Source organism: Poecilia mexicana, unplaced genomic scaffold, assembly GCF_051168715.1.
Source record: "Poecilia mexicana isolate PSO_F unplaced genomic scaffold, ASM5116871v1 scaffold_8, whole genome shotgun sequence".
In the NCBI taxonomy this organism is placed as follows: domain Eukaryota; kingdom Metazoa; phylum Chordata; class Actinopteri; order Cyprinodontiformes; family Poeciliidae; genus Poecilia; species Poecilia mexicana.
This window is the reverse complement of record NW_028263377.1, coordinates 26,815,637-26,842,512: the sequence shown is the minus strand read 5'-3', so window position 1 is coordinate 26,842,512 and position 26,876 is coordinate 26,815,637. Positions and strand designations below refer to the sequence as shown.

Sequence of the window (26,876 nt, the reverse complement as noted above, 5' to 3'; positions counted from 1 at the left end):
AAATGTGGGCTTAAAACTGCAGTATGTAACTTTTATAAAAATATATTTTTTACATATTTGTTGACAAATATGTAAAAACCACGACAGTTTGGTATGAAACTGTGAAAAATGTAGCTCCTCTGCCTTCTCCCAGTGCCAACTAGAATCAACCAATCAGAGCCAGGAGGCGGGTCTTAGCGCTGTCAACAACCCCCCTCCCTTTCTCTCTGTTATACTGCAGTTGTGAATGCTAAAGCTAATTAGCATAGCCACCGATGATGGCAGGCAAATTATTTTCTTGCCATCATGGAGGCGAGTCCTCGTTACACATTTAGTAGCGAGTATATGAGATTGATTGACAGCACTAAGACCCTCTTCCTGGCTCTGATTGGTTGTTTTTGGTCTGGAGCGATGTATTTCTTCTGGCAGCAGTAGCAGCTCAGGGAGGAGGTGAAGGAGATGGATCTTTTCACAGATCATCTGTCTCATAACATGGAGTCATGGCATGGTGACAGTTTTAACAAATATGTCAAAATAAAAACATATTTTTGATAAAAGATACAAAAGTATCAAAAGTAGAGCTAGGTTCCCAAACTTTGATAAAAACCCAGCTGCACCATAAACCAACCAGAGAAGGGTCTAATCAAAATATTATTTACTGTCTTTAAGTTCTTAAATTTACTAACTGTGTTGATGTTTTACTCCTGTGACATCAGCAGGTCAAAGGTCAAGCAGTTAGAGGAAACATCAACCCCAACCACTGCTCTAGAACCCGACGCCAACCCCAACATCAGCTCCTCCACCTCTGAGTCTCCAGTAAACACCGCCGCCCCCACCGACCCTGCCAACATGGCCGACCTCCCTACGGACGACAGCAAGTTCCTCTTCCTGGAAAACGACTTCCGTAACAGCGGCGTGGCCCAGGCTGACTGGGCGGCCAAGAAGATGGTGTGGATCCCATCAGAGAGGGAGGGTTTCGAACCCGCAAGCATCAAGGAGGAGAAGGGAGAGCAGGTGCAGATTATTTACACGGTTATTCACCTCCTGGGCGTTCCTCAGGGGTCACTCCTGCTCCCCTGTCTTTTTAGTTTGTCTACATGCTCACTCTGACCAGGTTTTGAAGAATCATGATTATGCAGAAAACACAAACCAATAAAGCTGCCTTGCTATTCTAATAGTCTGACCAGAATTTATCTCAATTATAAATTTAAACGTTTTGGGAGATATTCTGTGGAAAAGCCTCTTTTGGTTTATAACTAAGGTGTTTCATTAAATAAAACCAACCATGTTTTAGATCAACATTTACTAAACATTCAGTTGGTTAATTATAGAGTAAAATAATAAAATCAGTCCTCCTTTTCTAAGCCCATCTGAATTATTGATAGATTATCTTCTGTCCTTGATTCTTTCTCAATTGTTTAGATTAACGTATAAAATTTACCAGATAAATCTTGATGCAGATGCAGCACTGCAAAACCACGTTTCAGTTAAAATGTCTTAGTTCACTTTAAGTAAGACAAAACTAGCTTGGAAGTGGCTTCTCATTATAATATAGGGGATTATTTAAAAAAAAATAATTCCTTAATAAAACTTAAAAAATATTCTACTGTTTGATTAAACTCTGCCGCCTGCTGATGAAACCAGGACAAAGTTTCACTGTGTGTGTTTTGTCTCGTCTCTGGGTCTGAACTTTCTTCTCCGTGTCCTTCAGGTTCTGGTGGAGCTCTCCAACGGACAGAAGGTGACGGTGAACAAAGATGACATCCAGAAGATGAACCCCCCCAAGTTCAGCAAGGTGGAGGACATGGCCGCGCTCACGTTCCTCAACGAAGCGTCCGTCCTGCACAACCTGCGAGAGAGATACTTCTCCAGCCTGATCTACGTGAGAAACGCCGCCATCTTATCGCTTGTTTTGGTGTTTCATATTCAACTTATAGTTCCTACCCACTGTATCAGGTGATACTGTAAAATACTTATCTACACATTTGCTTTTTCAAATCTGTACTAATAGCATGATGAGGGGAGTTTTTCCTCTCTACTGTCACCACATGCATGCTTGGCATAAGTGATTGCTGTAAAATCAACATCAACGCAAGTGATTGTTTCCTGTTGCTGCATCCAGCAGCAAAAGCTTCCAGTCAACGACTCGATGCAGTCTGCTGGGTTTCATTAGACTGAAAAGTTTTTAACCTAATTTTAATAACAGACTCAGCTGAACGCGCTCTTAGTGCCTCGAGTCGACATTTGTTGTGAATAGATGCTGCATAAATAACAGAATTAAATTAATGGCAGCCATATTGGATTTTTAGGTTTGGTTAGAATCTCAATTTTCTCCAGCTGGTATTTTAGTTAATATTTCCATCTTGAAAATGACATTGTTACAACTTTGTTAGCATGCTAAAGGTGATGTTAGCGATTGTTTGGTGATGTTAGCGATTGTTTGGTGGTGTTAGCGATTGTTTGGTGGTGTTAGCGATTGTTTGGTGATGTTAGCGATTGTTTGGTGGTGTTAGCGATTGTTTGGTGGTGTTAGCGATTGTTTGGTGGTGTTAGCGATTGTTTGGTGATGTTAGCGATTGTTTGGTGGTGTTAGCGATTGTTTGGTGATGTTAGCGATTGTTTGGTGATGTTAGCGATTGTTTGGTGGTGTTAGCGATTGTTTGGTGGTGTTAGCGATTGTTTGGTGGTGTTAGCGATTGTTTGGTGGTGTTAGCGATTGTTTGGTGGTGTTAGCAATTGTTTGGTGATGTTAGCGATTGTTTACTTAAAAGCCCTTCTGGGGACAAGCATCGCAAATTAGTCACGGCTATAAAAATATGTTCATTGTTTATACTTGTCCTTCCCTATCAAATGAATAAATGAAAAGGTTATGGCATGTTAAAGTAACATCAGTGCTCACTTTATTACTACCTAACTTATTCAGCACGCTAAAACTGACTTGTACAATCTCGTTATGCTTTCTACAATATGATGAAGTTATTATATTGTAGAAAGCATATACACAGTGAAATTAAATCAAAGAAGAGCAAATAAAACACAGTTAATGCTTTAGGAAAATCACTGGTCAGCATTTTCCTCTTTCATGCTAAAGCTGTTAGCATGCTAACATTCACAGTTTTTGGGTTAATCTTTTACTTCCAGAACTGAACCAAAAACTTTATTAAAACTATAAATGTTAAAGTCACTAGAAACGTTATAGCCATAAAAAGCAGTGAAGTTCAGTTTTAATCCAGATTTAAGTCTCAAGGATTAGCTGCTCTGCTTTCTTTCTGGACTGAGGATGTTCTGGCAGATTCAGCAGCGAATGCTTTGTTTTCCTTTTCAGTTTTATAAAAATCCTGTAAAAAATACAGTCAGACATAGCAAGGTGAACAGGAACAGGAGTGATAATCCTGTATTTATCCATCCACTAGATTAAACTACTTTCAGGGTCATATTTAGACAAACAGGAGAATATTTTAACATAATGCAGGTAAAAAAGTGACTTCATCCTTGTTGTAAAGTAACTGTGGCTTGTTTCCTCCCCAGACGTACTCGGGTCTGTTCTGTGTGGTGGTGAATCCCTACAAGATGCTGCCAATATACTCAGAAAAGATCATCGAGATGTACAAGGGCAAGAAACGCCACGAGGTGCCGCCGCACATCTACTCCATCACGGACAACGCCTACAGGAACATGCTGCAGGGTAAGCCCTGACTCCACAAAAAAATCCCCCTTTGTCCCAATTATTGGAAAGTTTCTGCTCCATAATATTTTCCTGAATGTATTTATATTTATATACAATATTCTTACCGACGTTTGCTGGAATTTTGACCCATTCTTATTTCAAACGTACCAAGATATTAGCACTAGAAACTGCACAGAAATGCTTGGTAAGATTTTTGATAATTTTGTCTGTAGGGGCTTCCGTACACCTGTGAATATTTAAAATCCTGATCTTCAGTGTTAAGAACACTGGAGTTATTCCACATCTTCTAGCAGACGAGCTGAGCTTCCAGAGGAGCCAGGAGACTGAAGCCCCGGTGCGTGCCGACCTCAAACTACCTCCCAACTTTCCATTCAGCCCCAGAACGGCCATACATGGAGCAGTCGGCCCAGATCGCAGCGACAGAACCACCTGCTAAATTTAGATCAGAACTAAAAGAGGTCCGTCTCAGAGTTCAGGATTTTAGCTAAGCTTCACTAATTCCTCCTTTGTCTCTCCACAGATCGTGAGGATCAGTCGATTCTTTGCACGTGAGTCAAAACACGCCACAAACCGTCACTTTCAGAGGAAATGCATGATATAAGGAAGAGTTCACCCATTAATTTAAATGTTTTTTAATCCTGTGAGTCATGGAATTATATATAGGGCTAATAATTGATTTAATGCTAGTAACCAATAAATCATTTCTCTCTTTCTACCAAAAACTGGATGATAAAAGCCTTCAGTCTGGTGTTTTGCTTCAACTAAGACCTTTTTGAAGGACAATTTTGTTCCTGGAGATTTCATAATTCATTTTATTAATTTTTTCTGTTGTTTTGTTTATTTATTTCGGATATTTAAAATGCCTTCCAGGTCGAGTGTTAAATGTTGATTAGAATTTAAAGTTTATTGATCTTAGACAATATTTTCTTTTGTCGTTATCATTATATTACTTGATAATGGTTTATCGTTTATCGCAGTAACGTCAGCCAGAATTTATCATCCAACAAAATGTGTTCAGACCCAGTTAAGAAAAGAGAAAGCAAACATGTGCAAACTTGGAAAAGAACGAAATGAGGATGAACAAATAATCGGAGTTGTGCCGTTTTTAAAAAGTGAAATATTTTTCCAATTAGTGGCGAATCTGGAGCCGGGAAGACGGAGAACACCAAGAAGGTGATTCAGTACCTGGCTGTCGTCGCCTCGTCTCATAAAGGCAAGAAAGACGTCAACCCTGTGAGTAGAAATTACAGACGAAACGCTCAGACAGAAAATGTATTTTAATTACAACTTTTCTTGGTTTTAAAATGTCTTTTAAAACAAAAAAATATTTTTGTGTGTTTTTTTTTTCAGTTTTATATTTTCAGTTTTATTTTTTCTCCAGTTTTAAAATTATTTCTAAATTTCATATTTTTGGTTTGTTTTAAAGTGGTTTTAATAAAACGGGAGGCTTTTCTTCAGTTCTCAAATTATATTTTTAGTTTAAAATTTTATGGCCCTAATTTAGCTCCATAGATCCTGGCTTGGAGCTGGCATGTTTTTCCCAGTATGTGTAGCATCCAGGTCCAAAACCAGGCATGCCAGGTTAACTGTCATCTATTAATCGCTCTTTGTTAAATTCTCACTCTGCCACGTTGAGTTTCATGTCCCAACGTTTTCTGACTGAAATCCACCTTCAGAGTTTCTCCTTTGTTAGCTGTGAAAGCATGAATCTGTAATAAAGCTTATATTTTACTGTATGTGACAGGAATCAGTTGCTGCAGCTGTGGCCAAGGTGAGACAGACTGATGCTGTTTTCTTCCTCCTGCTGGGGCTTTTGGTTTCCTTCTGAATGAGAAATAATGACAAAAACAAACGAGTTAGAGTCCATATTACCTCATAAATCTTCCATAATGATAACTGAAAGTTACACTCAGGGGTTTTCTGAGTAAAAACTGATTGCTGCTTGATCCCCGGCCTTTTCTGCTCGGCTGCTTCATAAGCTTAAAAAATAGACGTTCATTTTTAAAGGCTTGTTTTTCTGATTCTTCCAGCAGCAGCAGTCAGGATCTCTGGCCTATGTGAGTAAAAATCCTGTTTCATTCATTTCTGCTGTTCGTTTAAGGAACAGCAGTTGTTCATTAAGTAATGTCCTACCTGTTTCTGGCCTGCAGGGGGAGCTAGAGAAGCAGCTGCTGCAGGCTAATCCCATCCTGGAGGCTTTTGGAAACGCCAAGACCATCAAGAACGACAACTCCTCCAGATTCGTACGTTTTGCTCAACATTCATTCAATCTTAGTTCTTATTCGTTCTAGTTTACCCATTTAACAAACACTCACAGACCACCTGCTTTAAAAACCACATGGAAATAAAAAACCTAATTGTTCTTTACTATTAGTGTTTTGTGCATCAATAACATTTTAGATCTATTTGTAATTTAGGAGCATAATAAAAGAAAAACAGACATGAGTTGCTTTGACAGAAACAAAAATCCTCTTCTGCACCATAAACATTTCTATAGACTGGTTTCTGTTTTCAGTCACTATGTGTCAAACTCTGAGGTAAACATCACCACTGGCGCCCCCTGGTGGTCCACCAGCTGTAGAAAGAGCTTTAAAATGATAGAAACACAAAGCAGCACAAACATTTGGCACCAATATTGTCAGATCTGAAGAAGGTGAAAAACGAAAACTAAATTCCACTTGTCCTGATAAATGAACCCTGGCACTCCCAGAGGTGGGTTCTGTTTTTGCTTCAACGTAAGAGAAATTCAAGGAACCAGAGTGAAGTGTCACATGGCTGCTGTCCTTCCACAGGGGAAGTTCATCAAACTAAACTTTGACGTGACCGGCTTCCTGGTTGGGGCAAACATTGACACCTGTATCCTTATCCAGCAAAGTTTTTCCGCCTTCCTTTTCCTACATCAGCCGCTGTAAAGGTTTCCTCCTCAACTCCAGCCGATCTGAACAGACCTGCTGGAGAAGTCGCGCTGCATTCGTCAGGCCAACACAGAGAGAGCCTTCCACATCTTCTACTACATGGTGGCCGGAGCGAAAGACAAGATGAGGGGTGAGAGTTTAGAGAAAATAGCAACCTTTGGGACTTGAAGGAAACTTTCTGCTGCTCTTAAGGTCAGTGCTGCAGTGTTTGTCTGGATGATAACTGTGTGAGTTTGTGTTGTTGCAGAGGAGCTGCTGCTGGAGGGCTTCAGCAGCTACCGTTTCCTGGTAGCTGGTCACGTGGAGGTTCCTGGTCAGCAGGATGACGAGCTTTTTGACGAGACTCTGGAAGCGATGGAGATCATGGGCTTCACAGAGGAGGAGAGATTAGGTACTAACAGACGGGGATGGATGGATGGATGGATGAAGGGAGTGAGGAAGGGACGGAGGGATGGATGGATGGATGGATGGATGGATGGACGAAGTGATGGATGGATGGATGGACGGAGGGATGGATGGATGGATGGATGGATGGATGGACGAAGTGATGGATGGATGGATGGATGGATGGACAGACGGAGGGAGCGATGGATGATGGATGGATGGATGGATGGATGGATGGATGGATGGATGGATGGATGGATGGATGGATGAAGGGAGTGAGGAAGGGACGGAGGGATGGATGGATGGATGGATGGATGGATGGACGAAGTGATGGATGGATGGATGGACGGAGGGATGGATGGATGGATGGATGGATGGATGGATGAAGGGAGTGAGGAAGGGACGGAGGGATGGATGGATGGATGGATGGATGGATGGACGAAGTGATGGATGGATGGATGGACGGAGGGATGGATGGATGGATGGATGGATGGATGGACGAAGTGATGGATGGATGGATGGATGGATGGACGGACGAAGTGATGGATGGATGGATGGATGGATGGATGGATGGATGGATGGATGGATGGATGGATGGATGGATGTTGTTGTAAGCTGTAAATTGTCGGCCATCTTGTTTTGCAGGGATGCTGAAGGTGGTCTCCACCGTCCTCCAGCTGGGAAACATCAAGTTTGAGAAGGAGAGGAACAGCGAGCAGGCCACCATGCCCGACAACACCGGTAACCATGGTAACACTGCGTCACGGCTCCGTGAGGAAGCGCCGCAGCTTCTCTGACCCCTTCTCCCGTTTCAGCGGCTCAGAAGGTGTGCCACCTGCAGGGCATCAACGTGACCGACTTCACCCGCGCCATCCTGACGCCCAGAATCAAGGTGGGGCGGGAGGTGGTGCAGAAGGCCCAGACCAAGCAGCAGGTACTCACCCATCGCTTAAAGGAACCAAGTTTTTATACTTGTATTCGGGTCTCAACTGCTTCTGAAAACTGTAGAGTTTGGGCAATGTGTTCATGTTTTTTTGTGCCTGGAAAATGAGCTGTTTCAAAAACCTTCTGATTGTTAAGTCACACTGTGGCGTTACCTAGCAACCCAAGGTGAGCTCCAGCATGTTTGGTCAGCTGGTTTTACCGCTGTATGTGTTGTACAATGGCTGCTGGAAAAGGCAAGTGTTTTGTTGTTGACTTACCATCCAGAAACCACTTGCTGCATTCTTGTTGCTTGTGCAGGAGGCTCCACTTCTGCTTTTCAAAGATGTGCAGTTGTATAATTGCGCATCTGTTCACATCCTTTTTCACATGTGAGTGTAAACGTTGAGTTGGGGGGGCGTGGCCAGCAGCATCTTATTTGGATTTAAAGTGACAAGACACTGAAAGACAGCTCAAAATAGGCAGAACTGACTTGATTAAAATCTCATTTTCTAAGATTGATTTTCTGAAAAAAACGTAATCAACATGTATAGAACATGGATCTACACTAAACTGTTCAAGGGAGAACAATAGTTCTTAAAATTATGCACCATGTTCAGGCTGATTTTGCAGTGGAGGCACTGGCCAAGGCCATGTACGACCGCTTGTTCCGCTGGATCCTCGCCAGAGTCAACAAGACGCTGGACAAGAGCAAGAGACAGTCGTCCTCCTTCCTGGGAATCCTGGACATCGCTGGCTTTGAGATCTTTGAGGTGAATCCTCCCTGAAGAACTTCCTTTGGTCAGTTGGGTTCACTGAGTTCCCGTCTGTTTTCTGACCTGCAGTCTTTCCTCTGTAGGACAACTCATTCGAGCAACTCTGCATCAACTACACCAACGAGCGTCTGCAGCAGCTCTTCAACCACACCATGTTCATCCTGGAGCAGGAGGAGTACAAGAGAGAGGGCATCGAGTGGAACTTCATCGACTTCGGCCTGGACCTGCAGCCCTGCATCGAGCTCATCGAGAGGCCGGTGAGCGCTCCTGCAAGCATGGCGGTCAGAATGACCCCTGTGTTAAAATGACCTCTGCAGTCAAAATCATCCGTGTGGTCAAATGTCCCCTGGGGTCTGCAGAACCTGCAGAATACCTGCAGATCCGTGGTATTCTGCAGGTTTCCACCTTCTTTGTGGTTTTCCAGAACAATCCCCCGGGCATCCTGGCGCTGCTGGATGAGGAGTGCTGGTTCCCGAAAGCCACCGATCAGTCGTTCGTGGACAAACTGCTGAACACCCACACGGGTCACGTGAAGTTCTCCAAACCCAAACAACACAAGGATAAGCTGATGTTCTCGGTGCTTCACTACGCTGGAAAGGTAAGTGAAACAGCCTCAGATGGAAATGTTCTTTTGATTTAGTTACTCTATAATTTAAAGTGTCAAAATGACGGATGACCTTCAGATTCTTCTGTCACCGTTTAAAAAATCTGGTCAAAAATCTGAGTGGAAATACTGCCACCTGCAGGTGGGAGTTAGCATCACATAAACTCAAAGTTTCTGACCATTTTAACACTAAAAAATTTGGGAATTTCCAGATTTTTCTGATTTCAGAAATGTTTTTATTCTCATTACTGTGATTTAATTCTGGTAATATTATCTCTTTATTTTTGAATAATTACAACTTTATTTTCAAAATGAAAACATTTCTCTTCCTAGCCTTTTCCTAGCTCTGTCATGCTGACATTGGTGAGAAAGCAGCAGAAGTTTAAGGAAAACTCTCATAAAGTTTGTTCAACTATTCATAAAGACAACTTTAAAAGATCACAAGGAATTTTACCTACAGACCAAAACTATTAATAAATAGGAGCTCAGAACCTCTTTTGAGAACGACTTTCTGGGAGGTTTTCTGTTCTCTTTCTCCCTGCAGGTGGATTATAATGCAGCCAACTGGCTGACTAAGAACATGGATCCCCTGAATGACAACGTGACGGCTCTGCTCAACAACTCCTCCAGCGGCTTCATCCAGGACCTCTGGAAAGACGGTCAGTCCTCCGATCGCACACATTCACACACCTCTGGACGCTCTCCGTTGCCGCGGTAACACCGTTCTGCATCGTCGCCCTGCAGTGGACCGAGTGGTGGGCCTGGACACCATCACCAAGATGTCGGAGAGTTCTGTTCCCAGCTCCACCAAGTCCAAGAAGGGGATGTTTCGCACGGTGGGTCAGCTGTACAAGGAGTCTCTGGGGAAGCTGATGACCACGCTGCACAACACGCAGCCCAACTTCGTCCGCTGCATCATCCCCAACCACGAGAAGAGGGTGAGCGCCGCTTTCCTCTGCCGCTGGCTGCAAACGGCCTTTCTGTGATCTCACTGGCTGCTGCTGCGGCTCTGCAGGCCGGGAAGATGGACGCCCACCTGGTTCTGGAGCAGCTCAGGTGTAACGGCGTGCTGGAGGGCATTCGGATCTGCAGGCAGGGATTTCCAAACCGCATCGTTTTCCAGGAGTTCAGACAGAGGTGAGGGAGCATTTCTGGTACAACATTTAGAGGGAATGTGATCCGATACATTGTTCCAGAAATTATTGCAATAAATGATAATATTGTTATTTTAAGAACATTTTCAACCAATACAATTATGGCTTATTAATGCAAGTATATCCATTAAAAAGATTAAAAAAAATTTAATGCTGGAACTGGAAAACATTTTAAAAATGCAAAATAAACAAAACAGCTGAAACAATTAAAATGTTTTCTCTGCTTGATGCCGATGATCTGATCCTTATTAAACAACCATAGCTACAGGTTTTGCCTTTCCTCATTTAAGAAAGGAGAAGCTCCTCATGTTGTCAGCCGAGGTTTAATAACCTCAGTCCTACTTGCACAGCTAAATTCAGGTGGTAACTGTTGTTCCTGGCCAGGCGGTTTGTGGTACTAAATGTCCTCACCTGTGTGCAGGTACGAGATTCTGGCTGCCAGCGCCATCCCTAAGGGCTTCATGGATGGAAAGCAGGCCTGCTGCCTGATGGTGAGCTTTTATTTTGAAATCTGTGATGGAAACGAGTTTAAAGAACAAGATCTTAGCTGCTCCTGAGCATAAATCAGTTTTATGGATTAATCAGGTTTTTGATTTTTGAAGATTGAAGTTAAATTAAAATCTGATGTTTTATTTTTAATCCATATCGCCCTCCGTTCCTCAGGTGAAGCACCTGGATCTGGACCCGAACCTGTACCGCATCGGTCAGAGTAAAATGTTCTTCAGGACGGGAGTTCTGGCTCAGCTGGAGGAAGAGCGAGACCTCAAGCTGACCGTCGTCATCATCGCCTTCCAGGCACAAGCACGAGGCTTTCTGGGGCGAAAGTAAGAGGAGCCATTTCAGGGAATCTGGGCCTGAAGTCGTCTATGAACCAGTGGGTGATGGTTTGTTGTTTTCAGAGCGTTTAGTAAACGTCAGCAGCAGCTGACGGCCATGAAGGTCATCCAGAGGAACTGCGCTTGCTACCTCAAACTGAAGAACTGGCAGTGGTGGCGGCTGTTCACCAAGGTCCGACCTGGACGCTAGGCTTGATCCTACATGCATCCTGACCTTTAACCTTAACCAGATCAATGTGTGACCCAGGTGAAGCCGCTGCTGCAGGTGACCAGACAGGAAGAGGAAATGGGCCAAAAGGAGGAGGAGCTAAAGGCGGTGCGCGAGGTGGCGGCTAAGACCGAAGCTGAGCTGAAGGAAATCTCCCAGAAACACACTCAGGTGAGTCAGACGCAGCATTTACACATTTTATCTGGAGAAGCAATTAGGAATGAAACAATTAATTGTGATTAATTGGTTATTAACATAATCATCGTGTAATATAGTAATCAATTAATCATTAATTGGAGTATACAGACTCTAGAAATGACCATTTCCTGAATAAACAACACACTCAGAGCAGTAATTAAACCAAAACTGTACAAAAATATAAACATTTTGCAATTAAGATGAAAAAGCTTTGTTGTCTGTAAATCTGTCTACCCAGAACTCCAGAGCTAATTTTAGCTTCACCTGGTTCAAATTTGACAGAAAACCCTCCTATTAAACACCTTTTGCATCCAGTTATTAATAAAAAACAATTAACAGATTAGCAGACAATATGTTTTTAGCTTCACATCCTTTGAATCATTGACTTAAAAAAGTTTTATGTCTTGCAGAAAAGTTACTTGTAAGTTATTTTTGATTAAATGAAACTCTGGAGAACATGGTAATTTTTCTCTGATTAACCCTTGTGCGTGTGAGGACTAAGGCAAATGATACAAGTGATACGGGTGTGGGGTCGATTGGACCCCATTTGTAAACACAAGGGTTAATCAGTTAATCGTCAAAATAATCGATTACTAAAATAATGGTTAGTTGCAGCCCTGGAAGCAGTGACGTGGTTAAAGTTGGAGGCTTGTGGTTGCAGCTGGCTGAGGAGCGAGTGCAGCTGGAGCTGAAGCTGCAGGCCGAGACGGAGCTGTACGCCGAGGCGGAGGAGATGCGCGTGCGTCTGGAGGCCAAGAAGCAGGAGCTGGAGGAGGTGCTGCACGAGATGGAGGCGCGGCTGGAGGAGGAGGAGGAGCGCAGCGTCGCCCTGCAGCAGGAGAAGAAGGACATGGAGCAGCAGCTGCAGGTTCTCCTAACTTTATTCAGCTCAGTAAAATAATGAAAACAGGTTTCAAGATGGTTGCTATGGCGACTCCTGACAGTTATTGAACAATATTAACAAAGGAAACAAATGTTTTAATGCAAGAATCCTGTGAAATAGATTCAACTCAGTTCAGCTCAGTTCAGTTCTTTCTGTTCAGTTTATCTCAGTTTAACTTAGTTTGGTTTAAATTGGTTCAGTTCTATTAAACTGAATCCTCCTAAGCACTTTGTCTCAGTTCAGATCAATTCAAATCAATTTATTTCTGTTCGTTTCATTCAAATCAGTTTTTGTCTACTTTAAAAAAGACGCTGATGGTCTTTTGAGGTTAAAACTGGCCTTCATGATCGATCTGGTGTTCTTAGACTAACGGGTGTAGTTTTGTGCCGTCAGCTGATGGAGGCGCACATCGCAGAGCAGGAAGACGCTCAGCAGAAGCTCCAGCTGGAGAAAACGGCGGTGGAGGGGAAGGTGAAGAAGATGGAGGAGGACATCATGCTGATGGAGGATCAGAACAACAAGCTGCAGAAGGTAACAGAAGGACACATTTTTTAAAAATCTGCAGTTTCAGGTCGTTTTCCTTCTGACTTCCTGTCGTTGTTTTCAGGAGCGAAAGCTACTGGAGGAGCGCTTGGCTGACATGAGCTCCAACCTGGCAGAGGAGGAGGAGAAGTCAAAGAATCTGACCAAACTCAAGACCAAACATGAGTCCATGATCTCCGACCTGGAAGGTGAGGCAGCACTGATTATCGATTATTATTCCTTATCATTATTTATGACATTCAGCTCCCAGGGTGTTGGAAGAATCCTTAAAAACTCACATCAAAATGTGTACCTTGATTTTCAGTAGTTTTCTAAAACATTTGGCGGTGAAATGCTGAACAAACTGTGTAAAACAAATTTGATAGATTTAATGGAGTCCCATATTCTCGAAGAAAAATAAAACACACTCACTTCCTGAATAATTTCCACCTGCTGATGACTTTAAGTCCCAATCCTAAAAATAACTTCCCCAAAAAAGGTAGAAGAACGGTGGAATGACAAAAACCAGTCTAAAACGATGCACTGTTTGTTTTACCTGTTATGTTGCCCCATACAAACCACATTTTTATGTTTCTGAAACTATCACACCTGAGAAACGCATAGATCCACCAAAATCAGTGTCTCACAGGGGAAACATGAGGTAACCAATAAGTCAGCAAACCTGAAAGTTTCCCATGTAGCAGTTTGATCTTTATTTACATAATTTAGCCTGAAAAAGCACAAACGTAATTCATTCTTTCTGCTTTTTGTCTCCAGTTCGTATGAAAAAGGAGGAGAAGGCTCGTCAGGATGTGGAGAAGGCAAAGAAGAAGGTGGATGCAGAGCTGGCCGACCTGCAGGAGCAATACGCCGACCTGCAGGCGCAGCTGGCCGAGCTACGAGCTCAGTTAGCCGCTAAAGAGGACGAGCTCCAGGCTACACAGACCCGGTGAGCCCAAAACCAGTATCAGTGTCAACCAGTATGAAGTGGTCATACTGCACTGCAGATCCACCCTAAAGAATCATTTCTCTGTTCACAGTTTGGAGGAGGAGAGCACCCAGCGCGCTACGCTGGTCAAGAAAGTTCGTGAGTTGGAAGCGTTGCTGTCGGAGCTGCAGGAGGATCTGGAGGCGGAGCGGGCGGCGCGGGGGAAGGCGGAGGCCGCGCGGCGGGACCTCGGAGAGGAGCTGAATGCACTGCGCTCCGAGCTGGAGGACAGCTTGGATACCACCGCTGCTCAGCAGGAGCTGCGGTCTGTGGAAACCCACACATCCCATAATAACCCACAGGCTGCGCTCACCAACAGTCTTTATTTACTGAGTTTTTTTGCATCCAGTAAAAATGTAACAGCTGTTTTTCTGAAATAACTAAAGTAAACCATAGCATCATCTGCGTAGAGGGTAATCTGGGTGCCGGTTTTTTCCTCATGGTGACATTTTGTGTTTCATATTGATAGAGCAAAACGAGAGCAGGAAGTAGCAACGCTGAAGAAAGCTATGGAAGACGAGGGGCGGAGCCACGAGGCCCAGGTCCAGGAACTTCGTCAGAAACACAGTCAGGCTGTGGAGGAGCTGACCGAGCAGCTGGAGCAAGCCAAAAGGGTCAGACCACGTCACAAAATAAACTTTAACTTTTTATCCCATGAAGTTTCACTCATTTGGCTCCGTCTCCTTCCTTCCAGGTCAGGGCCAGTCTGGAGAAAGCCAAACAAGCCCTGGAGAAAGAGTCGGCAGACCTGAGCGCCGAGTTGAGATCCCTCGCCAGCTCAAAGCAAGACGTGGAGCACAAGAAGAAGAAGGTGGAGGCTCAGCTGAACGATTTAAACTCCCGATTCAACGAAAGTGAGCGGCAGAGGAATGAGCTCGGGGAGCGAGTGTCGAAGCTGAATGTGAGTCAAAGCATCGACGTTTTACAAAATGCTCCAGATGTAACGACGGAGATATCTAAGTTTAGGTCCAAAGATAAAAACTTCAGTTTCTGTTCCACTGGAGGACGTTATGGCACATCCACTGGTGACATCATAATGTAGAGACGTGTGTCATCTGGGTAGTTATGGCAGCTAATCTTACTACTCATTATAACCTGAGAACATGTAGATATTAGTTACGAGGGTCCTAGGAATGAACCTTGTGGTTCCCCACATGTCATTTCTGCCTGTTTCAATTAGTTGGTCCAGTAGTTGTACTGAAGGCACCTCCTTTTTATATAAAATGCTCATTTATAAATATGTAAAATTCATTTACGCGCTCGTGATGCTGTCGTTTACACAGCAGGGCATACTTTAAGGTTTATTATTATTTTTACTTTGAGGTTTTGGTGCTTTAAAAAAGAGTTCTGCTCTGTTAGATGGAGCTGGAAAGCGTGACCGGCCTGCTGAACGACGCTGAGGGGAAGAACATCAAGCTGAGTAAAGACGTCTCCAGCCTGTCCTCTCAGCTCCAGGACGCCCAGGTGAAACACTCACCTGACGATGTGAACACGCCTGGTCCCAAACCTCTGAGCCCACCTTCCTTCCCTGCAGGAGCTCCTGTCTGAGGAAACCCGTCAGAAGCTGAACCTGTCTGGACGGCTGCGTCAGCTGGAGGAGGACAGGAACGGCCTGATGGAGCAGCTGGAGGAGGAGGCGGAGGCCAAACGCGCCGTAGAAAGACAGGTGTCCAGCCTCAACATGCAGGTCAGTAACAGACTAACAGAAGTCCAGAAGCAGTAGGAAGGTAAATATCTGGCACTAAGAATCAGGTTTTGTTTGTTTTGAATCTGGATATGTGGAAAATGGAAACATTTTTAGTCATTTTGGGCTTTTATCCCCACAAAACTTTGCTTGATATCAATAAAAACAACTTTTAATAAAAACTGAGACCAAAGTGGAGATTTTAGAAAAGTCTGTAATCCTGTTTGTGTGTCTATTCGGTAAAACAGACTTACAGTCTGCGACAAATAACTCACCAATATATACAAAAACTCGCTTAACATGATTCCCAATCTGTGTTGTCTGTTGCTTTAATAACTTTTTATTCTTTTATGCTCAATTTATAAATCTATTCACACAAATTAACATCCTGGGTCCATGTTGAAAAAGTACCAATTATTTCACTTATAATGTGGGAAAAAACATTTTATGTGACATAATCTGGCAGTGGAAACAGTTTGTGTCATGATGCGTGTTTCTGTGTTTATTTTAAGGTTTTTCTGTGGTGGTTTCTGTCCTGAGTGTCTCTGCGTCTTCCCGTTGATCCCAGCTGTGTCTCATTCCCTGATTTCCCTCCCGTGTATTTAGTCCCACCTGTTGTCTTTGTCTCTGGTCGGATCCTCGTCGAATGTCATTTGTCTGCTTGCCACCACAGTCGAGCTGTAAAGTCCTGTGTCGGTTCAGCTCTCGTTTTCAGTCCTTTCTTTCAGTTGCTACCGGTGATTAGCCGTGTGCTAACTCTCTGCCGCCTGTGTTGGACTGTGTTTGAGCTCTCTTTATTAAATTCATCATCGTCTTCATCACTTCCTGAGTCGTCAGCGTTCTTTCTCACCACCACCAACCACACCCCATGGCAGTATTTCATCAATATTAAATAATTATTTACTTAAAACAAGATCTTATTACTTACAGAAGAGCTACTTTAAGTTAGTTTTGTCTTATTTCAAGTTTACTAAGATATTTTCTCTGGAAACGAGACAAAAATACTTTGAGAGATTTTGTGTTTTTGCAGTGAAAGACGATTAATAAACTGTTGGTCTAACAGGAGACAATATTTATCCAGCCAGGTTTTTTCATCTTTTTATGTATTTTTTTAGTTTTTCAGTTTAGTTTTGTATCTGTGTCACATTAAAGGTAGAAAAATAAAAAAAATAAAAAAATCATGGTTCCAGGAAACTATACTGCTCAAAGAAATAAAGGGAACATTTCACTTTAATTTTGTGTGTGGCTCCAAATCCAGGCCTCCATTGGTTAATACATTTGATTTCCATTGATGATTTTTGTGTGATTTTGTTGTCAGCACATTCAACTTTGTACAGAACAAAGTATTCAATGAGAATATTTCATTCATTCAGATCTAGGATGTGTTATTTGAGTGTTCCCTTTATTTTTTTGAGCAGTGTAGATTAAACAGAGTTAACATTTTTATGCTTTCGCACAAGATCTGATGTTTTCTGGCAAAATATTTATGCTCCCGTCTGCAATGCAGTGTTCCTTTACGACAAAGGCATATTTTTATTTGTCTTAACTCTCTCCTGACTGTTTTCCAGCTTTCTGACCACAAGAAGAAGCTGGAGGAGATGTCGGTGACGGTGGAGCTGCTGGAGGAGGGGAAGAAGCGGCTGCAGCGCGACCTGGAGGCCGCCAACGGCGAGTACGAGGAGAAGGCGGCGGCCTACGACAAGCTGGAGAAGAGCCGCGGCCGGCTGCAGCAGGAGCTGGAGGACGTCCTGATGGACCTGGACGCCCAGCGGCAGCTCGTCTCCAACCTGGAGAAGAAGCAGAAGAAGTTTGATCAGGTCAGGGGTCAAACGCCACAATCCTACCAGACTTCAGTCCAGCTACATAAATATTACATGATCTTTTAAAAGAAACAAGACAAAAAGAAAACTTAATACACACAAGAAAAAAGTCATATTTCTATGGGAATAAAGTAATTAATGTATAACTTTATATTGTGAGAATGAAGTAATAAAAGAATAAAGTAATAATAAAACTTTATTCTTGTAATTCTGTGTTTATTCTCATAAAACTACGACTATATTCTCATGTTATTTTCACTCAAATGAGAATAACGAGAATGAAGTGGAGAAATGCAGAATAAAGAAATAGGATTACAAGGGTAATGTTGTATTAACTTATTCTCATTTTATTTCAACTCGTACAAAAATAAAGTGTTAATATGTCGCATTAGGATTTTATTTTTGCAAAACTTCATCCTCATAACATCATGACTTTATTCTCTTAATTTTATTCTTAAAGTATTTTCCGTCATGTTACCAGTTTATTATTTTTATCAGTGCGTTCTGCCGCCGCCGGCCCTTTAAGGATCTTCCTGACCTTGAATTGACCTGAAATGAAGTGATTTTGACTTCGTGCTTTAAACTGTTTCCGTTCTGGTTGAACGTCCCGATCTCCTGCAGTGAAACCAGAACACTGTTGTTGTGGTGGGTCTCTGCTGTCCTGCAGATGCTGGCCGAGGAGCGGTCGGTGTCGGCCCGGTTTGCGGAGGAGCGGGACCGGGCGGAGGCGGAGGCGAGGGAGAAGGAGACCCGGGTGCTGGCCCTGAGCCGGGCGCTGGAGGAGAAGCAGGGCATCCTGGAGGAGGCCGAGAAGGCCGCCAAGGCCCTGCGGGCCGACATGGAGGACCTCATCAGCTCCAAGGACGACGCGGGGAAGAGCGTAAGACGGAAACCCGCAAGAAACGCCGACCTGGGCGAAGCAGGCGGAGCTGACCTCTGACCCTCCGCCAGGTTCACGAGCTGGAGAAGGCCAAGCGCGTGCTGGAGGCCTTCGTGGAGGAGATGAGGACGCAGATGGAGGAGCTGGAGGACGAGCTGCAGGTGGCGGAGGACGCCAAGCTGCGCCTGGAGGTCAACAGCCAGGCGCTGCGGGCGCAGCATGAGCGCGAGCTGCAGGCCCGAGACGAGATGGGCGAGGAGAAGAGGAAGCAGCTCCTCCGTCAGGTCGGAGCGCCCAGCGCGACTTCATGACCCTTAGACTGCTTATGTTATTATTTAACTTAGAGCTAACATTTTATAGACGATTAATCAAATTAATCGTGATTAATCGATTGTTGAAATAATCGCCATATGAAATTTTTTAAAAATTTATTTGAAGGTGATTTATTATTATTTCATAGGTATACATAACATTTTAAATACTATGTTTCCCCCATAAAAAACTTATTATTTTTTTATTTTATTACATTTTTTTACTGAACACTCGTAGTTCTGACCTTTTTCTCTGTGGAAAATATTTCTTCCTCGTCTTCGGTTCAAACTGGCTGATAAATATAATGTTGGGATAAAGAAGGACATGAATTTTGTTGGGTGTGATTTTACCTGTTCAGGTGCGGGAGCTGGAGGCGGAGCTTGAGGAGGAGAGGAAACAGCGAGGTCAGGCGTCCGGCGCCAGGAAGAAGCTTGAAAGTGAGCTGAAGGACATGGAGGAGCATCTGGACGCCACCAGCAGGGGGCGCGACGAGGCGCAGAAGCAGCTCCGCAAAGTCCAGGTCTGCAGCCGCCGCTCGCCGCAAAAACACGGATTCACTCGTTCATCCGGTGATGATGATGATGATGATGGCCGCTCTGCTCCCAGGGGCAGATGAAGGACCTCCAGAGGGAGCTGGACGACTCCAGAGCCGCCCAGAAGGAGGCGCTGTCCTCGGCACGGGAGTCGGAGCGCAGAGCCAAGATGGCGGAGGCGGAAATCCTCCAGCTGCACGAGGTCCAGAAAATGACCAGAAGCAGCTTCCTGTTTAAACCGGTTTCTGATAAACCAGTTTCTGTTTAAACCGGTTTCTGATAAACCAGTTTCTGTTTAAACCGGTTTCTGATAAACTGGTTTCTGTTGAACCGGTTTCTGTTTGAACCGGTTTCTGTTGAACCCGTTTCTGTTGAACCCGTTTCTGTTTAAACTGGTTTCTGTTGAACCGGTTTCTGTGGACGAGTTTCTGACGTTTTCTCCCGGTCCGTCCAGCTGCTGGCCGCGGCGGAGAGAGGCAGGAAGCAGGCGGAGACGGAGAGGGACGAGCTGTCCGAGGAGCTGGCCAGCAACTCCTCTGGGAGGTCAGTTTATGCCCCTATGGAGCTCAATTGGAGCCAAAACATTTGTTAGAGAAATAAACAAATAAATTCTGAAATTGTGAAAAAGCTCAAAACTAGTCAGATTGAAGGTTTTTATTTAGTTTGAAATGTCAGTAATCATTCCACACACACGTCATCTGAGGCCCCAAGCCAAAAAGTGAATACATTTTTTACAGTTTTCCATTTTCATTTTGTTTTCAGAAACCATAAAGAAGCTTGAATCTCAAAAGTTATTTTAAGCTATTTTCAGTTTCAAATCTATTTTGGTTTTCAGTTTTAAAATTGTTCCTCAGTTTCTAGATTTATTTATATTTTTTAACAAACTTTATGGCTCCAATTTATATTTTGTAAACTGAAAAAAAAAGATTTAAAACTGAAAAATGATTTTGAAACAGATTTTTTTTAAAATAAATTGTAAACTTTTAGATCTAAATTGGAGCTATTAATATCCAAAACTACTTTTCAGATTGAAGATTTTTTGAAATTTTCAGAATCTGAAAATAAAGATTTAAAACTGATAAAATAGACTTTAATCTAAAAAGAACATTTTAAACTGAAAGCCAATTATGAAAACTGAAAAATAAAATGTACAAAACTACTTTTCAGATTCAAGTTTTTTTTTCTGATTCAATGTTTTTATGAGTTTTTTTGTTTGTTTGTTTGTTTTTTTTTTTTTTGTTTTTTTTTTAACAAACTGGCCCTAATTTTGCTCCATTAATTCTTGTTTCTCCCACATTTTTTCAAATAAAAATTAAAATAAATTTAGATTACCATGATGGTTCATGATAAACTAAATGATGTCATGGTGGAGCCTGTTTGCCCAGGGCCCCAACCAGGCCAGGACCGCCCCTGGTTGTTCTCACCTGTACGTGTCACTTCCTGTCCCTCTCAGGTCGATGCAGTCGGACGAAAAGCGCCGCCTGGAGACGAAGCTGTGTCAGCTGGAGGAGGAGCTGGAGGAGGAACAGGCCAGCCTGGAGAACCTGACCGAGCGTCTGAGGAAGAGCCAGCAGCTGGTAGCACCGCCGCCACTAACTCCACTGTCAGGTGACGCAGGTGCCGCCTGACCCGCCGGTTCGGTTTTCCAGGTGGAGCAGCTGGGGGCGGAGCTGGCGGCGGAGAGGGCGTCGTCTCAGAGCAGAGAGGGAAGCCGGCAGCAGCTGGAGAGGCAGAACCGGGAGCTGAAGGCCAAACTGCAGGAGGCAGAGAGCCAGAGCCGCTCCAGGCTGAAGGCCACTAGCGCCGCCCTGGAGGCCAAGCTGAGGGAGGCCGAGGAGCAGCTGGAGGCCGAGAGCAGGTAGCGCCGGGGTCAGAAGGTCACATACATGAAGGAACACAATGTAGGCAAAGTTAGCTTCAGGCTGGATATTTGTGGTTGATCTGCTCTCACTCAATAAATATCTGAACCAAACACTGTCCAAAAACAAATACAAATTTAGATTTTTGTTTTCAGTTTTAAAACTATCATTTATTTTTATTTTTTTGGTTTCTAATTATTTTTTTCTGGTTTAAAATAAAAAAAATGTTTTTCAGTTAATTTTGTTTTCAGTTTTAAAATTTTTACATTTGATATTTTTCTCCTTCAATCGTTTTTCAATTTTAAAATTATTTTTCAATTTACATTTTTTGTTAGTTTTTTTTATCTCAGTTTTAATTATTTTCCAGTTAAAATTATTTTTTAGATTAAAAATGTTTTTTTGTTTTAAAATATAGTTTTCAAATATTTTTTTCTGTGTTTTAAAATTATTTGTAATTTTTTTTAATCTCAGATGAATAAACAACAAACAAACTTTATACCACCAATTCTTTGGTGCTAAATAAAACAGAAAAAAGAAATTGAAACTTAGAAAAGAAAATTATTTAACAATTTTAATCTGTAAAAAAACAACTCAAAACTGAAAAAAAAACCAAATGAATTTAAAAAGTAATGAGTCATTTTTTCAGTTTTTATTTTACTTTTACCTTTTTTTTTTCTTTTTTTTTTACAAACTTCATGGCCCTGATTGAGCTCCATACAGGAGCAGCAGAGAGTTTTAGATAGACTATAAAATATGAGCAAGGTGATGCGAATATCCAACCTGACGCTAACTTCGCAGCGCTGTGAAAACTTCCAGGGAGCGTCAGGCCGCCGCCAAGAACCTGCGGCAGAAGGAGAAGAAGCTGAAGGACCTGAGCGTCCAGATCGAGGACGAGAGGAAGCAGGCGCAGCAATATAAGGACCAGGTAACCATGGCGACCTTCAGAGCCCCGCCTGTCCCAGTCCGACCCCAGTCTGATACTGGTTTAACCTCGGTTTGATCCCGGTCCGTCCCGCTTACAGATGGAGAAGAGCGGCGTCCGGGTGAAGCAGCTGAAGCTCCAGCTGGAGGAGGCGGAGGAGGAGGCGCAGCGCGTGGCGGCCGCCCGCAGGAAGCTGCAGCGCGAGCTGGACGAGGCAGGCGAGGCCAACGACGCCCTCAGCAGGGAGGTGGCAGCACTCAGGAGCAAACTGAGGTACGAGGTCACCCACAAGGTCACAGCCAACTAACGCAGTCTGACGTATTGACTGATAACCAGAGGCGACCCCAAGTGGGGGGCCAGAGAGGGCCATGGCCCCCAGAAAATCACAATAATTGAAATTTACGGCAGTTCCAATTATTTCATGACAGGAGCCATGAAAATAAATAAATACACAGTGAAATAACTAGATATATTTATATAAAATGTATCTTTAAAAGTAAATTTTATTATTTAAATTCTTTATTTAAAAAGGTAGATTTAATTATTTAATAGGGTATTTAATTATTTACATATTTCATAATTTCATTATATATTTATTTATTGATGTATTTTATTATTTGATGTATTTATTTTGTGAATAATGTATTTTAATGATGATTTTAATTAATAAATACAAATATATATTTTATGGTATATTTATTTCATTTTGTCTAACCAACCGTCCATAATAATATATAATCTATATTTTTGGCCACTCTGAGAATTTTCTAGAGCCGCCCCTGCTCATAGCTCTTCATGTCAGTCAGGATTACCAGTTATTTCTGTTCAAATACCAGAATAATCAGAATTTTGTTTTACGTTTCTTTGAATTCAAAGTTTTAACACATTTCCTAAAAATTAAACAAACTCAAACAAGAGAAAAGAAACTAAACACAAATTTAGTCGGGTCAAACTAAGTGTTTTCAGTACATTTTCAGATGAATATTTGTACAGATGAATGTTTTTGTTTTGGGTTTGAGTTTTGATCATTTCAGATAATTTGTGAATTAAATTTTATTTTCTGCCTCTCACGTCTCGCTGCTCCTGTTTCTCTGCTTCCTTCAGACATTACTGATCTCTCCTTAAACCTGGAAACAAAAAGAGCGTTAACTTCCTCCCCTTCCCTCTGCTTCAGTTTCTACGGGGCACTTTAACCTTTCTCTTCCTGTGCTTCATCTTCTTCTTCTCTCTTCCTGCTGATGTGCGGGGCGTCCCTCAGGCGTGGCGGAGGGGATCCGGCGTTCAGTGCTTCTCGGATCAGGAGCGCCGCAGGTCTGAGCGGCGGTGTGACTCGCCGGGTCAAAGAAAACTCTTTGGAGCTGCAGGAAGAGGAACCTCCCTCCCCGTCTCCTCCCACATGCTCCCCGGATGAACGCGATGAGGCGCACCCCTGCTTCCCTGACGAGTGAAATGACCCCACGCCTCATTTATTATTAAAATATATTTATACACTTTTCATGTCAAGATAATGTGGATTCATGTCAGCGATGGAGTTTAGAAAATAGAAATGATTCTAACCGGAGATAAAAATTTGTGATGCAAAATGAGAAAAAGATCATTTGAAATATGTCATATTTATAGGCTGAAAAAGAAAGCAAATTGAGATATTTTCTGATTATTTATGAATTATCTAAATTTATTGGAAATAAACACATTTTAAAGTGTTATAATGGAGCAGTGTGTTTTTGTTCTGCCAGCAGAGGGCGCACTGGTAGAACTTAACCAGAATTTAATACTTCATAAACTTTTGAAAAAAATGATTTTATAAGTATCCAAGTAGTTTGTCATTAAAATAAACAGTTTCTGGTAAGTTTTTTGGGTCATACAATAATGAAGGAGTTCATGAGATGTTGATTTTTATAAAAAGTTATGGGGGAGAAAAATGTTTTATGTTTTATTCTAAACCACGTCAAATTAATGTAAAATGGCAACTTTCTGCTAAATCTGCTTCTTTAGTTCATTTTAAAGTGAATCAAGACTAAAATAAAAGTTGAGACGCATCTGTCAGGCATGAGTTTTATTGCTTTTCTCAGAAACATAAGCAGCAGTGAAAGTAAAAAACATCACATTCATCCTGTGTTAGTAAACATACAGTAGAATAAAACAAGTTTTCTTCAGTGAAGCTAAGATCCTGGAGCTGCAGATTTCTTCTTCTCTCCCATTGAACTCATCTAAAGTTTTAACCAATTTCTGGACGGATCAAAGGTTCTGGTTCAGACTCAACGGGAAAACCTGTGACATTAACCTTTGGTTCATCCTCTGAATTAAACACAAATAAGATCAAGAACCTGTTTATTTCATCTCTATGCTGCACTTCAAAACATTTTGTCACATTAACTATGCGACAAAACCTACATAGCCTCAGTGGGTTTTGTTGGGACTTTATGCAACAGAACAACACAAAGACTGAAAAGTGTGGTGTGCATTTATACATTTAGATAAAATCCAGTACATCCAGAAGTGGCCATCATCTATAAATAATATTTATTCTATGAGGATTTCCCCAGCTTCATTGAAACAGTCTGGAAAATTTAAAGCAAAACTAAATGTTGACTAAGAGTGTGAATATAAAGTCGCAAGAATGTGCAAACCATAAATTACACTGCAAAAATGCAAAATCTTGGCAAGTATTTTGGCCTCGTTTCTAGGAAAATATCGCACTGGAAATAAAACAAAACTAACTTATAATAATAGGATCTCATTTTAAGTCAATTCATTATTATTGATGGAGTTCTGGTTTCACTGGCAGATTATTTCACTTATTGTGTGGGAAAAGTGTTTTTTTTGTAAGTGAAATAATATGTAGTAGTATATATCATTTATGGAAAAACTAGCACTTTTCGCATCAATATTAATGAATTATTGACTTAAAACAAGCCAAAACATCTTGTAGAAGTTTACTAAGATATTTGTATGAGAAACTAGACAAAAGCTGCTTGGTGAGATTTTGTGTTTTTTAGTGTAATATACAATATGTCCTACTTTGTGCTGATCTGATCTTATCAAAACTCATGCAGATATGAAGCAGACTGCAGTAATGCCTTTGTGTGGCTCGTTGTAGATTATTTTTCAAGTGTCTGACTCGTCTTATTCAGCTCAACACTCGATGTTTCAGGGTGCCAATAAAAACTCACAGATCCAAAACTCACTAACAGAATCTTCCTCTGGAAAACGACGCCTGCTTATTTAAATCAGTTATAATTATTTTTGTACTTTCTCGTAAAAATGAGCGCTTTGTTGCTCCATCAGTAGAATCAGGTTTTGTTTCATTTTTAATAAAACTGCATCTTTTTCAGTTTCCTTCTAAAAATCCCAAGAAATGACTATCTGAATCAAATCCATTTTAAGAAAATAATTCTTTAATATTGATTTTAAAAAAAAGTTCTAGCTCCTCTGGCAGATTATTTCACTTACATCAAGACAGTTTTCTCCTGTTAAAACTGAAATAATCTGTGATTGGAAATAGTCATTTTTCCATCAATACCAAGAAATCACAGACTTCAAATAAGCTCCTTTATTTTGCTAAAAAGCTACTTGTAAGTTAGTTTGTCTTATTTCAAGTGCACTAAGATATTTGCACTGGGAACTAAATCAAAATCTTCTAAGTAGGATTGTGTGTTTTTGCAGTGCAGCAGCTCTGTAACTGAAATCCGACCCTGAAAAGGGAAAACGTTTGTCTCCGGCGGCTCGCCCCGTTTGTGTTGTTCTGTGGACAGTGGAGGGCGTGGAGCTGAAGGTTCACGGCGCTTTGCGGACGGGAGCGCTGAGACGATGTGAAACTGGAAGCTCTGCTGTCATATTTCAGAAATTAAAGGGTGAATTCATTCGTTTAAAACACAAACAGCTCAAACATGAAGGTTTTAGTCTTTTAGTCTAGGTTTTAACTATAATCTAAACTGTTGTTATTCTCCCATTTCCCCTTCAAAAGTACAATGTGCATCAGAAAAGAAGCATTTTATTTTCTTTTGTCCAGTGTCTGTCTTACCAGTTTCCACAAACTGGGCACTTCAGGATAATTTTACATCCTGTTGTGGCCAAATTAGCTAAATTTCCTCCAAATCTTTGTGCTTGCTAATACACTAAACATCAACATCCGTTACAAATCTTTACAGTAAATAATTCACACATTCACAGTTGAGGAAAAAAAAGTCTATACTACCTATAGTTTTTACACAGCAAATATTTATGACCTTTTTTAAAGTGTATGTTTCTCACTTCTGAAAAGTGCTTGACCAGAGAAAAAGCGGAAATCACCATGGTAACCAGAGAAAAAGCGGGAATCACCATGGTGACCAGAGAAAAGGTGGGAATCACGGTAGTGAGTAGAGAGAGGTAGGAGGAATTTAACATGGCAGTAACAATAAAATAAAATGAAATAAAGACGGTTGAAATCAGCCAATCACAGTCTGGGATACTATTTGAGATGTGCCTTAAAAAAGTGCCTGTAAATGTTGCTATGGCAACCGGACAAAGGAAATAAAAAGGTGGTCATTAAAATCACCACAGCAACCATTAAAATGAGGGAAACACTATGTTATTTAAGAATCCTTTAAACGTGTATCATTTCCCCCGTTACACCAGATCCAAAACAGGAAAAATCTGATAATTACCATGGCAACTAGGACAAAAAATAGAAGGAAAACAAAGTCACAAGAGCAACTATAAAAAACAAAAAACGGTCAAAATTCTGATGACTGAAACAAAAGCTCCAAGAATTTCACCACAAAGGACAGTAACCATAGCCATTCAGCACTAAAATAAATAACGACAG

General features: G+C 41.9%; 2 protein-coding genes across 3 annotated transcripts in view; one reads left to right on the top strand and one right to left on the bottom strand.

Annotated features, from left to right (window-relative positions):
• The first annotated feature begins 701 nt into the window (after nt 1-701).
• LOC106915498 (uncharacterized) lies at nt 702-23,658 on the top strand. Of its 2 annotated transcripts, XM_088007794.1 has the most exons (43): nt 702-993; nt 1,691-1,861; nt 3,508-3,664; nt 4,188-4,215; nt 4,801-4,900; nt 5,412-5,438; nt 5,698-5,724; nt 5,818-5,910; nt 6,460-6,523; nt 6,614-6,712; nt 6,830-6,973; nt 7,612-7,707; nt 7,782-7,900; nt 8,508-8,660; nt 8,747-8,920; nt 9,088-9,261; nt 9,812-9,926; nt 10,012-10,205; nt 10,283-10,404; nt 10,843-10,912; nt 11,085-11,245; nt 11,321-11,429; nt 11,505-11,636; nt 12,325-12,531; nt 12,940-13,077; nt 13,154-13,277; nt 13,846-14,017; nt 14,109-14,321; nt 14,526-14,670; nt 14,751-14,957; nt 15,416-15,520; nt 15,591-15,743; nt 17,309-17,557; nt 18,228-18,440; nt 18,512-18,724; nt 19,111-19,272; nt 19,359-19,487; nt 19,740-19,828; nt 20,739-20,862; nt 20,935-21,143; nt 21,961-22,069; nt 22,167-22,339; nt 23,325-23,658. In XM_088007794.1, the coding sequence occupies exons 1-43, from the start codon at nt 829-831 to the stop codon at nt 23,512-23,514; spliced, it is 6,018 nt and encodes a 2,005-aa protein (XP_087863920.1). In that variant the 5' UTR covers nt 702-828; the 3' UTR covers nt 23,515-23,658. The 2 variants fall into 2 exon arrangements, with proteins under 2 accessions (XP_087863920.1, XP_087863921.1); XM_088007795.1 differs by lacking the exon at nt 5,412-5,438 and having other exon boundaries at nt 4,801-4,939; nt 5,701-5,724.
• Nucleotides 23,659-24,107: 449 nt separating this feature from the next.
• LOC106915570 (nuclear distribution protein nudE homolog 1-like) overlaps nt 24,108-26,876 on the bottom strand; it is an 11,521-nt gene continuing 8,752 nt past the window's right edge. Inside the window, exon 9 of the mRNA XM_014983290.2 lies at nt 24,108-26,876. This exon is cut by the window's right edge and continues 872 nt beyond it. The gene's annotated coding sequence lies outside the window, so the exon portion shown is untranslated.